The sequence below is a fragment of the Sorex fumeus genome, unplaced genomic scaffold (assembly GCF_029834395.1).
Source record: "Sorex fumeus unplaced genomic scaffold, SorFum_2.1 ptg000030l, whole genome shotgun sequence".
NCBI lineage: Eukaryota > Metazoa > Chordata > Mammalia > Eulipotyphla > Soricidae > Sorex > Sorex fumeus.
In genome coordinates, this window is record NW_026606087.1 from 20799125 (window position 1) to 20812911 (window position 13787).

General features: G+C 58.6%; 1 protein-coding gene across 1 annotated transcript in view; it reads right to left on the minus strand.

Moving 5' to 3' along the window:
* Positions 1–6395: 6395 nt before the first annotated feature.
* LOC130025501 (guanylate cyclase D-like) overlaps positions 6396–13787 on the minus strand; it is a 43158-nt gene continuing 35766 nt past the window's right edge. The window contains exons 17-18 of the mRNA XM_056116432.1: positions 12313–12398; positions 6396–6492 (exon numbers count right to left, since the gene is read on the minus strand). Of these exons, the coding sequence (XP_055972407.1) occupies positions 6396–6492; positions 12313–12398 (183 nt within the window). The remainder of the gene's footprint in view (positions 6493–12312; positions 12399–13787) is intronic.

Below are 13787 nucleotides of genomic sequence, written 5' to 3' on the forward strand. Positions count from 1 at the left end.
CCTCCCCGCCAGAATCCTCCCTGACCGCTCCCACGATCCATCCAACTCCCCTCCCCTGTGTCTGGGCACAGGAGCCCCCGGCTACCTGAACCAGACCCCCCAAACCACCCTCACCCCACCCACCTCCACGCCTGCCGGGCCTCTTGGGACATGCGGGCAGCCCCTGTCCCCGCAGCCCCGCCCCTACTTTGTACCTCCCAGGTCCCCAGCTGCTGCTGGCACTCTGCCCGCCTCACCCCAGCGGGGCAGCCGGGGTCTCTGGATGGGTGCTCGGGTCCCTGGTTCCCCAGGCCACCTGATCACCTTCCTCCCCGCTGCCCTACCCAGCCTTCAGTCATTGGTACCTCAGGGCACCTCTCCTGGGCCTCTCTCTCCCCACCTCCCCATCCTGGACTCATGGCTGGCCCCCTCTCCTTCTCATCCTCCCCCTCCTTCCTGGGTCTGCCTCCCCTGCCCCCCCCCCAGGCCCCTGGGACGGCTTCCTTCCCCCTGGGGTCTCCTTCCTGCTGCTTTCTTCCTCCACGCGTGTCTGAGCTGTCGCCCCCCTGCTAATAACTGTTTGCGCCAGGGGCCAAGGCACCAGCCAGGTTGCGCACACACGCGCCCTCCATCCTCCACACTCTCCTTTCCTGTTCTCTCCCGACAGTTTTCTCCATCCAAAAGGAAAAATAAAGGCTGAACTCATGGGTTTGGGGCTGGGGAGGGCAGCATCCTTCAGTGCCAAGGGAGAGGGGAACTGAGGCTGCAGAGGGGAGAGAAAGCACTATTTGGGGGCCGCCCCTGGCGGGGAGCCTGGAGGCCTGAGGGTCCCCTCCCGGCTCATCTGCTCACCCCACGCTGCCGCTCTTGGGTTTGACCCGTGTCCACCGTGTGCTCTGACACCGCCCCTTCCGCCCTGCCTCTGCCCTCCGGACACCTGACTGCTGCCCTCGGCTTCCCCCCCACCCCGCCACGCCCCACCCTCACTGGCGCCCGTTTCCCTCAGCTGGTCTGGCCAGACTGTCCCTGGGTCTGCGTCATCTCTTCCCACGGACTGTGTGACCGGGGCCGCGGCCTGCACGCGTGACTCTGCAGCATCCAGGCTCAGTTCCAGCCAGTTCTCTGGCGATGGTGTCGGGAGCTTCTGGGAATCACGGGGAAAGACGTTTCCCCCCTGCACCCCTTACAGAGCGGGTCCTTTGTAGGACTCCTGGGTGCCCTAGGACCCTCCCAGCTGCTGAGATGGCGGGAAGGTGGGTGCTGGCTGGCTGGGGACTGCAATGGGGTTGGCAAGCCGGGGACACAGGATAGACCGTGCAGTCGCTGGGGGTGGGGGGTGACTCACAGGGAGACTGAGTTTAAGGGGCTTATGAGGCTTAGTGGTGTGGTTTCTGGGGACCCCCAGGAGCTCTCCTGTGTCCTGGATGCACAGGCAAGTTGGAGCTGGTTACAGGGTGATGCCAAAGTGCTGAGTGCCCTACACGGTCCACGGTGCATCATTGGTGGCCCCGAGGACGGGGTGTCGTCCCCAGGGGCCTGGCTTCTCCTAGGGCACACACATGACAACTCTGGGAAAGGGCCTAGAGGAGGAGCTTGCGAGGAGCCTGAGGCCTGAAGGGTTTTGTAGCTGGACCCAGAGGTGACAGGCCACGGCCACAGCCTTCAGCCCACTGGTCCAGGACTAGGATCCATTTACAGAGATTAATTTTTTAATATGGGGGGGCACTCCCAGAGGTGCTCAGAGGCTACTCCTGGCTCTTCTCCGGGGCGACTCCAGCAGCGGCTGGGAGCCATCTGGTGCCGGGCGTCAAACCTGGGTCTTCAGCATACTGACGCGCACAGCCCAGCCCCTTCAACCACCTCCCCAACCCAGACCAGGTGACCTTCGGGGTGAAACTGTTGGCGTCGCGAGAGGAAAGGTGGGCCCTAGTGTGGAGGCAGGAGAGGGTGGGCAGCAGGGTCCGGAGTGCAGTGGGGGTGGGGGGCTGTGCTGTGGGGTGCCTGGACAACAGCAGCAGGAGGGGCTGGAGGCAGTTGGGGCATCACCGGGTAGCCCGAGGATGGGGAAGAGACAGAGGTGAGTCCCTGGCAGTGGGGGTGGGGATGGGAGCAGGAAGGACCTGGCGAGGGGGTGGGGGTGGGGTAAGGGGAATTCCCCCTCGCTCTGGTCAGGCCAGCGAACAGAGCAGGGTGGGGACGCCCATGGCTCATCGGGGACCTGCCACGGGAGACGCTACCCACAGGACTGTCCTGTCTGTGGGGTCCCCACAACCCCTCACACGACAGCCTGCGCCCCCCAGATGTCCCTGCAAAGATTGAGAGGCACCTGGCATCGTTTCACGGAAAGTGCAAATGGCTGAAACTAGACAAGCCTTGGACGCCGTGTCCCCTTGGGTCAGGCCTTTGGTCTAGGGACAGCTGCTGTCCTCTCACTGTCCCCTAAGTTCATCTCCTTGGAGTCTGGGAAACGGGCTTGCCACGGGCGCTTCTGCCTCTCTCTAGAACGCCGTGGCTGCCCCCTAGTGGGGGGCTGGGGTCTGTGCGCATCACTCCCGCGCTGTCGGGTGCTAAGGGCCACGGCCTCGGCCTCGGGCAGAGCTGGGGCAAGAGGCTGAACCCAGCACCCTACAGGCCGCAGCTGCAGGGGAGCTCGGCCACAGCGGGGATGGCACCTGCTCAGACGACACGTGCCCTTCCCGCCCACCCACGGCTAGAGCAGTGGCAGGCGGGCACACTGCACCTGCGTGCACAGAGCTAGGCAGACACACGTGGATGCACGTGTGTGCAGATAGACACCTTATTTGATTGCACGTTGGGGATTTGGGGGGGGCTGTGCTCCCACTGGTACTCAGGGCACCCCTCCTGGTGATTCAGCAGGCTGGTGGCCCGTTGCAAGGGCCTGAGGCTATCTGGCTGCCTGGCTTACCTGGCCAGGATTACCTGGCCTACCCTGGGCGCTCAGGGGTCTCCAGGACCCCACCCAGTGATGCTCAAGTCACCAGCTAGTGCTGGGGGCCGGCTGCTTTCAAGGTAAGTGCATCCAGCTCTCCGGGCCCTCGCGCTTATCTCTGGACGGCGCCCTTTGGACTGTATCTCTCCTGTCGAAGCCTGTCTGCATGGACCTCGCACTGGGTGCCTTCTCCTGCCCCCCGCCACCCCCCCCATGCTGCTTCGGGTCTCCAGAGGGGCTGCGCTTCCTGAAGGTCTCTGCTTTCTTAGATGCCATGCTTCAGCTCGCCGAACAAACTGCAGTACCAACAGATTCTCTGCGCGCTGGGAAACCCACAATTCAGTGACTCATGATGGAGGGATTTCTGTCTTTGTGGTGGTCTGGAACCCACCCCGCCCATCTCGAGGGCTGCCTGAGTCCGCGGGCAGATGGCTCACACACAGACGCCCCCAGACAAGCACACACGTGCAGGCATGCACGAAGGTGCTGTCACGAGACCGCAGGGCCCTGGGCCACATCGTCACATCATGTTCCCAATCACACACGTTCACACACGTGCCCCCCCCCCACCACCACCGCTGAAGCCCCTGGCACAGCTGCCGCCTCCTCCGACCTCACAGGCTGCCCTGCGCCCTGGCCCAGCCCCAGGCAGGCTGCTGGTGGGTGCTGCCATGCCCAGGGCTTGGGGACTCACTGCGCAGGGATGAGTCCTGTGTAAGGGGCTTGGCGGTGGCCAGTCCCTGTCAGTCTCACCCCAGGACATCAAGGCTACCAAGGCCAACACTCCTTTACCCACTTTTTTGGGGGGCTTTCTTTCTTTCTTTCTCTCTTTCTTTCTTTCTTTCTTTTTCTTTCTTTTTCTTTCCTTCCTTCCCTCCCTCCTTCCCTTCTTTCTTTCTTCCCTTCCTTCCTTCTCTCCCTCCTTCCTTCCTCCCTTATTTCTTTCCTCTTTCTTCCCTTCCTTCCCTCCCTCCCTTCCTCCTCCCTCCCTTCTTTCTTTCTTTCTTTCTTTCTTTCTCTTTCTTTCTTCCCTCCCTCCCTTCCTTCCTTCCTTCCCTCCCTCCCCCCTCCTCCCTCCCTCCACCTTTTCTCTCTCTCTTCCCTTCCTTCCCTCCCTCCCTCCCTCCTCTCTCCCTCCCTCCCCTCTTTCTCTTTCTTTCTTTCTCTTTCTTTCTTTTTCTTTCTTCCCTTCCTTCCCTCCCTCCCTTTCTTTCCTTCCTTCCTTCCTTCCTTCCCTCCTTTTTCTTTCTTTCTTTCTTCTTTCTTTCTTTTCTTTCTTCCCTTCCTTCATTCCCTCCCTCCCCTCTTTCTTTCTCCTTCCTTCCTTCCTTCCCTCCCTCCCTCCCTCCTTCCTCCCTCCCGTCTTTCTCTTTCTTTCTTCCCTTCCCTCCCTCCCTTTCTTTCCTTCCTTCCTTCCTTCCCTCCCTCCCCCTTTTTCTTTCTTCTTTCTTTCTTTCTTTCTTTCTTTCTTTTTCTTTCTTTCTTTCTTTCTTTCTTTCTTTCTTTCTTTTTCTTTCTTTCTTTCTTTCTTCCTTTCTTTTTCTTTCTTCCCTTCCTTCATTCCCTCCCTCCCCCTTTCTCTTTCTCCTTCCTTCCCTCCCTCCCTCCCTCCCTCCTTTCTTTCTTTCTTTCTTTCTTTCTTTCTTTCTTTTCTTTTCTTTCTTCCCCCTCACCCCTTTCTCTCGGTTTTTTGGGCACACTCAGCAGTGCTCAGGTCTTACTCCTGGCTCTTCACTCAGGAATCGCTTCTGGTGGTGCTTGGGGGCCCACCTGGAGTCCCACAGATCAAACTTGTGTGCCAGGCCAGTGCCCTACCAGCTGTCCTATCACTCTGGCCCCGCACCAGACACTCCTTTTACAGATTGAGGTCCTGAGAGAAAACCCACTGACTTCAGGTGGACCACACAGAGAGGTCAGAGGGACTCAGACACAGTCACACCCAAGTGTCCCCTGAGGATCCTTCCTAGTCCTGCAGGGCCCAGTGAGCTCTGTCCTCCTCACACAAGGACACACAGTGGAGCCTTCCAGCTCCAGTTTGCTTCTGAGGAAACTGTTCCTGTGAGTGTCACACCTGGCAATGATCCCCAGGTCAGTTAGCGCCACCCTCCACCCCCTGCAAGCCTGGGGTCTTTTGAAGCCAGATGGCTTTGTTTAGGGCACAGCACCCCCCACCCCCACCCCCATCCCTCTCCCCTCATCAGAGAAATGAATCCCACCTGCCCAGTGCTCTGAACCCCTCCTCGGGGGTTGGTGAGAATCCTTTGATGTTAGGAGCCAGTTTCATGAGGGTGTGTGTAGGTGTGTATGTGTGTGTGTGTGTGTGTGTGTGTGTGAGAGAGAGAGAGAGAGAGAAAATGTGTTATCTGTGAACATGTGTTCGTGTGAGAAAGCATGTGTTGTGCACGAGTGTGTATAAGTGAGTGTGCAAATGTATGTAAAAGTACGTGCAAGCATTTGTGTGTGAGAAAGTGTGTATTTGTATGTAAGTGTATATATGTGTATGTGTGCATGCATGAAGAAGTGTGTATATTTGTGTGTGACTAAATGCACGGGTGTGTAAATATATATACGTGAGTGTGTGTATTTGTGTGTAAGTGTATATATGTGTATGTGTGTATGCATGAAGAAGTGTGTATATTTGTGTGTGACTAAATGCACAGGTGTGTAAATATATATACGTGAGTGTGTGTATTTGTGTGTGAATCTGTGTATGAGAATATGTGTGTGAGTGCATGTCTGTGCATGTGTGAGAAGGTATGTGTTCGTATATGTGTGTGCGTGAATCTGTGTGAGAGCGTATAATGTGTGTGAGTATATGTTTGTGTGCACGTATGTGTGAGAAAGTGTGTTTGTGTGTGTGAGTCTGTGTGTGTGAGGATATATGTGACAAAGGGTCTTGCGAAGACAGAAATGTCCTTTTCCTAGGAACCAATGAGCTAGCAGTCCCCTTGTTCCGTCCCCTGAGATTCCGGGAGCCCTGGCCCCCAGCCCCAGCCCTCACAGACACCCCAGGGAGAAGCGGTCTCGGAGGAGAGGTGGGAGGAGGTGCGGCCTTGGAGTGCTGGCTGTGTTGGGAACAAGCCTGAAGGGGCCTTTACGGAGAGGAGCAGAGGCTGTGAGGTGCTGTGAGGTGGGGCGGGGTGAGGCTCTGGGTATATCCTGGGACCAGGCTGTAGTGTGTGGGGAGGAAGAGCCTCTCCTAACAAGCTCTCAGAGACAGGGGCATTTATCAGAGCCCAGCACTGCGTGAAAGGCAGGGAACATTTCTATTTTTACTGCCTCGGTGACAAGAGGCATGTTTATCCATAGGACTCCTGTGGAACTGACAATTAATCTCGCTCCAGGGTACTGATTAATGAGCAGGGCGTTGGCCTTGGGGAGCTCATCCACACAACTCCTGGCTGGAACGGAGAGGCCTGGGGCAGCGTCTCTGGGCCCACTGAGGCCCCATCTAGGTCTCTCCTCTTCAAGGCCCTGGGGAGCTGCTGGGCCCCTGAGGACCCTGACGTGCTTTGACAAAAGCCACCTTGATTTCTTGCTTGATGAGGTCCTGCCAGGGCTCCCTAGAGGAAAGAGAGAAGCCAGAATGAAGCTCACTGCTCAGAGCACGCGTGAGGGTGCAGCACCCGCCCCTTACAGAAATCCCTCCCCGCCTGTCTTCAGGTGCCCCCTTCAAGAGCTCAGAAAGGTGAGGTGGTTTTTCTTTTTTTTTTTTTTTTCTCCCCACACCTGGCATGCTCAGGCATTGCTCCTGGCTCTGTGCTCAGGAATTCCTCTTGGTGGGCTGCGAGGACATGAGATGTGGGGATCATACCTGAGTCTGTCTGTGGAAGGTAAACACCCTCCCCCCACCCCACCCCTGCCCCGTGTTCTTGCTCCAGCCCCTAATACTGACCCCTGAGGGTGGGCTGGGGGTGGAGTGGGGGGGGGAATTGTCCGAACTGTCCCCCTTCCCTGAAGATGACAGGAAGGCTGTGAAGCCCTGTCCTGGGCAAGAACCCTGGGCCCCCTCCCTATATGCTTATTTTCCTCCCTGGTGTTCCCCAGAAGGTCGAGTGGGGCATTAGCTTTACAGGGAAAAGCTCAATTCTGGGGGGTGGCCAGGCCCTCATCAGCCTCACAGGTACACATGTGAGACGGGAGGGGCGTGGAAGAGCCCATGAGGAGTGTCCTGGGGACAGGACGAAGCCCTCCCTATGGCCACTGCAGCCTGGGCTATGACGACAGAGAGGACTTTCTGTCCCCTTCCTCTGTCTCCCCAGTCATGTCCAGGCTCTAGTAATTTCTACAGATGGTACAAATTCATAGCATATGAACACTCAGACAACATGCCTTTTTTTTTTAAACCAAAAAGAGCAAGCTCAGCATAGTTAAGCTTCGCTCAAATTGGAAGAAGCGTCTGCCTTATTGACAACCCCTTGACAAATGCCGCCCACCGGTTCCCGAAGTCCTTTCCACAGAGACTGTGCGTCTGTTGACGACCTCCCAGCAGGCAAGGTGAGGGGCAGGGCTGTGTCTCCACTGGGGAAGGCCCCCTGCCCACAAGAAGTGTTGTGTATGTACACCCGTGTGTGAGCATATGGTTCCAGGGACTCCGGGGTGAGCACGCAATCCTGTGTGTTCATGTGTGATCCCATGTGCCCATGTGAGCACAGTTCTACATGCACATGAGAACATACTGTCCTGTTTGCCCAGTGTGAGCACGTGGTCTTGGTCTGCCCAGGTATGAACACGTGGCCCCGGGTACCCAGGTGTGAGCATGTGGCCCCAAGCGCCCAGTGGTCCTGGTCTGCCCAGGTGTGAGTGCGTGGCCCCAAGCGCCCAGTGGTCCTGGTCTGCCCAGGTGTGAGTGCGTGGCCCCAAGCACCCAGTGGTCCTGGTCTGCCCAGGTCTGAACACGTGACCCTGGGTGCCCAGGTGTGAGCACGTGGCTCCGGATGCCAGTGGTCCTGCAGGTGTAAGCACGTGGCTCCAGATGCCCAGTGGTCCTGGTCTGCCCAGGTGTGAGTGCGTGGCCCCAAGCACCCAGTGGTCCTGGTCTGCCCAGGTCTGAACACGTGACCCCGGGTGCCCAGGTGTGAGCACGTGGCTCCGGATGCCCAGTGGTTCTGGTCTGCCCAGGTGTGAGCGCGTGACCCCTCCGTGAGCCCGCGTGCTGGCTTTGAGCCCGAGCCTGGTGTGTGAGGATTCAGCCCCCTGCCTGGAGACCCCACGCGGCTCCGTGGGACTGATCTCCACTCTCCTCCCTCCCTCCCTGAGCCAGCAAGATGAAAATGTTTCTGGCACTTCCTGAAGTTTCTGTCCCGGAGTGTAAAGGCATCTGCAGAAGGGAGCTCAGGGATGACAAATGAGGTCAGACGTGCGGCTCCCACCCAGGATGGCAGTGCAGGAGCGCAGGGGGCCGGCGAGGGCCTCCTGCAGACTCACTCCCAGCCAGGGCGGTTGCGTGGGCGCAGACACCGCCCGGGTTCCCGGCTTCTGCAGCTGGGACCAGACTCCACCAACTTGCCAAGACACAACAGTGCGCAGAGACACGAGCGAAGACCGAGAGAGCCAAGAGCGACCCCTGCGCCCCTCCCCGAAGCAGAGACAGGAACAGCAGGGCAAAGGCCCCCCTGGTCAGGGCGGCAGCCCTGCGGAAGGGGGCTGGGGCGGAGGGGAGCGAGCTGGACGAGAGGGGCCTGGGCGGCAGCACGGAGGAGCCTGGCCCTCAGGGGTGTGGACACAGCTCAGAGTCACTCCCACGCTGCCGCTCCAGCCCTCGCCCATCTGAGGGGCGCAGGCCCCTGGGAGTGTGACCCCTGGGCACTGCTGGGCTGGGGCCTCTAGTTTGCTTTTGTCTGGTGTTTGAGCCACTCCTGGAAGTGCTCAGGGCTCACTCCTGGCTCTCCGCTCAGGGGACTACATGGGATGTTGCGGGTAGAATCCAGGTCAGCTGCAAGCAAGACAAGCGCCCTCTCCTCTGCACTACCACGCCAGCACCCACCCACTCAACAACCCAATTTGTTTTTTTAAAAAGCAGGTAAGGTGCTTTGCACTTGCTGGAGCATACGCCCAGCAAGCGTGAGGCCCTGAATTTGGTCCCCAACACTACATGCTCTCTTGCCCCAAGCCCAGCTCGGTGCCCGAGTGGCCCTGGAGGCTCCTGAGCACTGCTCAGGGTGCACCTTTGAAACTATCAGTCATTTCATTTCATCACAGCTTCCTCCTGCACCGGCTGGAAATGGGTGGAGGGCCCTGTGCACAGAGGGATGCAGAGTTGCCGGGAGCATGTCAGGGGACAGGAAGTGACAGGGTGGGCCCTGATGGGGCCGAGACCAGGACTGACTGACAGAATCAGGTGTGGGCATGGTGGAGGTTCCCGGACAGGGTTCGGATGGTGAGGCCTCAGGAGGAGAGTTGGGTCACCAGGGAGATGCCCATGGGGGCCTGAGGTGCTAGGAAGAGTCAAGGCAGTGCCACACAGCTGCCCACGAGCCAGTGACTGTGACAGAGGTCATGGGTCTTCCCAGGACCTTCTGGAATGTGTTGAGAGACTGTGGGGCCAAGATGGAGAAGGACGAGGAGATGAGGCAGCAACACCAGAACGGGGTTCTGAAAGAGTGGCTGGGCTGAGGGGGGAGGGCAGGGGGCCATGGGCCCCTCTCAGAGGGGAGGCCAGGGCAGGCAGATGCCCTGCAGGAAAGGAAGGGCAGAAGGCCTATCTCTCCCTCGCCCAGGGACCCCGGAGGACCCCTGAGGAGAGCAGTTCTGGAGGGGGTCCTCCCCAGCTCACACAGCTTCCATGCTCCGGATCCTGGTGGTCAGGGGTCACCCCGAAAGCTGCAGTCCACAGACATGCCCCCCAACCCCCCAATCCCCAAGGACAGGCCGGCAAGTGGCTCATAAACAGTGCGTGGTGGGGGAGCTCTCGGGGGTCGGGGTGCAGGCCTGCACGAGTGTGGTCCTCAGCGCTGCGTGGCCCCCAGACATGCCCCTGCGGGCACCCGAGCACTGTCTGTGTGGCTCTGGAGGCCCCACACCATCAGCCAAGTTATCTGGGTAACACTATTAGTGCCCCCTAAATAGTGCTGGGGGTCCCCCACTCTCATAGGGGACACGTGGGTCCCTCTGCTACGCTGCCTCTCCTGCGGCGTGGCCATTTCCTGCTTCCTGAGGCCTCAGGGCTCTGAAGCAGAGCAGCCCTGGCCTCAAGTCCCTGCCCTGTGCAGAAACCTCCCCAGGAAGCCCCAGGGCGTCCCACGTGTCCCTCATCTCTGAGAGAGGACAGGGGGTGGCCTGGGCTGGGAGTGCCATCCGGCATGGGCAGGAGAGACCAGCTGGCAATAGTCTGAAGGATAAACTCGGGCAGGGCCCTCTGGGCTGGTCCCATGGCCAACCCTGGAGCTCCTCAGAGGAGCAATGAGCCCAGGGCTGATGCAGTCCATGACGAATCTCAGCCACTGGGGGCCCCTCGGCTCTTGCCCCGTCTCTCTGGGGACCACCCTGGGCTGGTGGGGTGCAGCGAGGAACAGCTCTTGCAGTAAGATCCCTGGGTCTCCCACACCTCTGCTGCTTCAGGGAGGAGCCTGGGTCCCAAAGGATGGAGGACTAAATAAGGATCCCCACAAACCCTGAGGCTAAAACTGTGGGTGCCCTCTGCTCTGTAAACCCCTCCACAGGGGAAGCCGGCTGTATGGCAGTTTACTGACATATGTCAATTAAAATATTTACCCACCCGTGACGCAGCCATCAAGGACTAAAGAATCTTCCCACTCAGAATGGAAAGATTACAGGCTCAGGACAACAGCGGGCCCGAGCCAATCAGGACATAGCTCCTGCAGCAACAGCGGGACTGAGCCAATCAGGGCACAGCTCCTGCAGCAACAGCGGGACTGAGCCAATCAGGGCACAGCTTCTGCAGCATCAGCAGGAATGAGCCAATCAGGGCACAGCTCCTGCAGCAACAGCAGGACTGAGCCAATCAGGGCACAGCTTCTGCAGCAATAGCAGGAATGAGCCAATCAGGGCACAGCTCCTGCAGCAACAGCGGGACTGAGCCAATCAGGGCACAGCTCCTGCAGCAACAGCGGGACTGAGCCAATCAGGGCACAGCTCCTGCAGCAACAGCGGGACTGAGCCAATCAGGGCACAGCTCCTGCAGCAACAGCGGGACTGAGCCAATCAGGGCACAGCTTCTGCAGCAACAGCAGGAATGAGCCAATCAGGGCACAGCTCCTGCAGCAACAGCGGGACTTAGCCAATCAGGGTACAGCTCATACAGCAACGCGGAACTGAGCCAATCAAGGCACAGCTCCTGCAGCAACAACGGGACTGAGCCAATCAGGGTACAGCTCATACAGCAACGCGGAACTGAGCCAATCAAGGCACAGCTCCTGCAGCAACAGCGGGATTTAGCCAATCCGGGCACAGCTCCTGCAGCAACAGCGGGACTGAGCCAATCAGGGCACAGCTCCTGCAGCAACAGCGGGATTGAGCCAATCAGGGCACAACTCCTGCAGCAACAGCGGGACTGAGCCAATCAGGGCACAGCTCCTGCAGCAACAGCAAGACTGAGCCAATCAGGGTACAGCTATACAGCAACGCAGGTCTGAGCCAATCAAGGCACAGTTTCTGCAGCAACAGCGGGACTGAGCCAATCAGGGCACAGCTCCTGCAGCAACAGCAAGACTGAGCCAATCAGGGTACAGCTATACAGCAACGCGGAACTGAGCCAATCAAGGCACAGCTCCTGCAGCAACAGCGGGATTTAGCCAATCCGGGCACAGCTCCTGCAGCAACAGCGGGACTGAGCCAATCAGGGCACAGCTCCTGCAGCAACAGCGGGATTGAGCCAATCAGGGCACAGCTCCTGCAGCAACAACGGGACTGAGCCAATCAGGGTACAGCTCATACAGCAACGCGGAACTGAGCCAATCAAGGCACAGCTCCTGCAGCAACAACGGGACTGAGCCAATCAGGGTACAGCTCATACAGCAACGCGGAACTGAGCCAATCAAGGCACAGCTCCTGCAGCAACAGCGGGACTTAGCCAATCCGGGCACAGCTCCTGCAGCAACAGCGGGATTTAGCCAATCCGGGCACAGCTCCTGCAGCAGCCCAGATGCTTGGCTCTGTCCAGGCCATCAGTGAAGTGCTCAGACGCCCAGGCAGGGCCTGCCAGACTGGCGCGGGTGGTCCTCACCCGGACCCTGAACCGTGACTGTCTGTCGGGCATCTGCTTCCTAGCGTGGGGAGATAGTTGGTTCATCTCAAAAGAATTCTGTCTTTCCCCAGCTTTCCACTCTCAACAGCTAGTACTCCTATCATCAGAAAAATAACAAATATCAAATATCAAAAAAAAAAATGCCGCCAAACCTTGGAGGGAAATTCCTCTTACTCACCCAGGCTTGATCTGCAGCGGCGGCGGGAGTGGCCTGAGGAAGCCGGCCTTCCCTGCCAGCCAGTAGGTCTCCTCCACGCCCTTCCCCTGAAGAGAGAAGTGATCAGCACACCTGCTCGAGCAGACCACCCCCTCCCTCGCCCACTTCTTACAGGGGCACAATTTCCAGAGCTCGGGGAGAGCAGCCTAGAGCCTGGAGTTCTTGCAGGCTGCATGACTTTGGCCAACTAGCTTGACCTTTCTATGCTTCAGCACACCCAAAACCTCAGACTTGTGAGACTGAAAGAAGTTAATGGGGCGGGAGTCACAACTCAGGGCGAGAGTCCTTGCCTTGCATATAGGAGGCTCTGGGTATGATTCTCAGCCCCACAAAACCAAATAAGCAACCACCTGTTCGAGAAGTTGAATGAACACTGCACCGTGAATTCTATGAGCAGCGGATCCGTGCGAAAGACACCAACATTGTATGATGTGTCATTCTCTCCAACTACTGAAGGACTGGGCTGGCCCCCTCCACAATGGCACAGCAGGCCAGAGACTAGGATACAGGACAATTCCATACCCCAGCCTGGGCCAAGGATAAGTATTGCTCCTCAGGATCCCTGGGCCAGCGTGGAGGCCCTCCCTGAGGCTGGGTATAACCCATCCTGCTCCTTTTCTGGCCCCCTTTCTGTTCTGGGGGTCTTCAGATACCCCCTGTCTTCTCCCTGAACAGGAACAGCTGCCTTCATTTACTTCATTCTCCCTAGGTCCCCATCTCCTGAGCCAAGGACCCCAAGACACCGGCCTGTCCAGCTCTGCCTGCAGCTGCAAACTGCCAGTCCTCTCTCAGCTGGGCCCTCCCGGTGTGCCATGACCCTGGGTGGGAAAGGACGCACCACCCTCGGGACCAGCTGCTGCCCTGGGCCCTTCCATGCCCCGGTCCTGCAGTGTCCTGCTGGGCCAAGCTCTAACCACTGACCTAGGGGATTGGAAGTAACGAGGGAGGAAAGGAACTTGGTGCCATTTCCCTTCTCACATGCTGACAGTCAAACACAGGCACAGCTCCACTTGGTGGCAGCTTCTGCTTATGTTTGGGAGGGCTCAGAGGCAAGGTTTCCCCCACACCATACACACAACAAGCCGAGCTCTGGTTCCCAGACTGGATATGTCCAGAGAGAGCACAATCGCCACTGCTGGGAGTGCCAGAAGTCTGGTCAGAGCAGGCTGCAGAGCAAGGACATCCAACTTAGGGTTCTGAGGGATGAGTAGGAGACTAACAGTGCTTGAGAGCAGGCACAGTGCTTGGAAAGCCAGTGCGTGGAAAGCCAGCTGTGTGGCTTTGGACAAGTCACTGTGCCTCTAGCACAGCGGTAGGGCGTTTGCCTTGCACGCAGCCAACATGGCCGACCCGAGTTCGATTCCTTCGCCCCTCTCGGAGAGCCCGGCAACCTACCGAGAGTAGCTCGCCCGCACGGCAGAGCCTGGCAAGCTCCC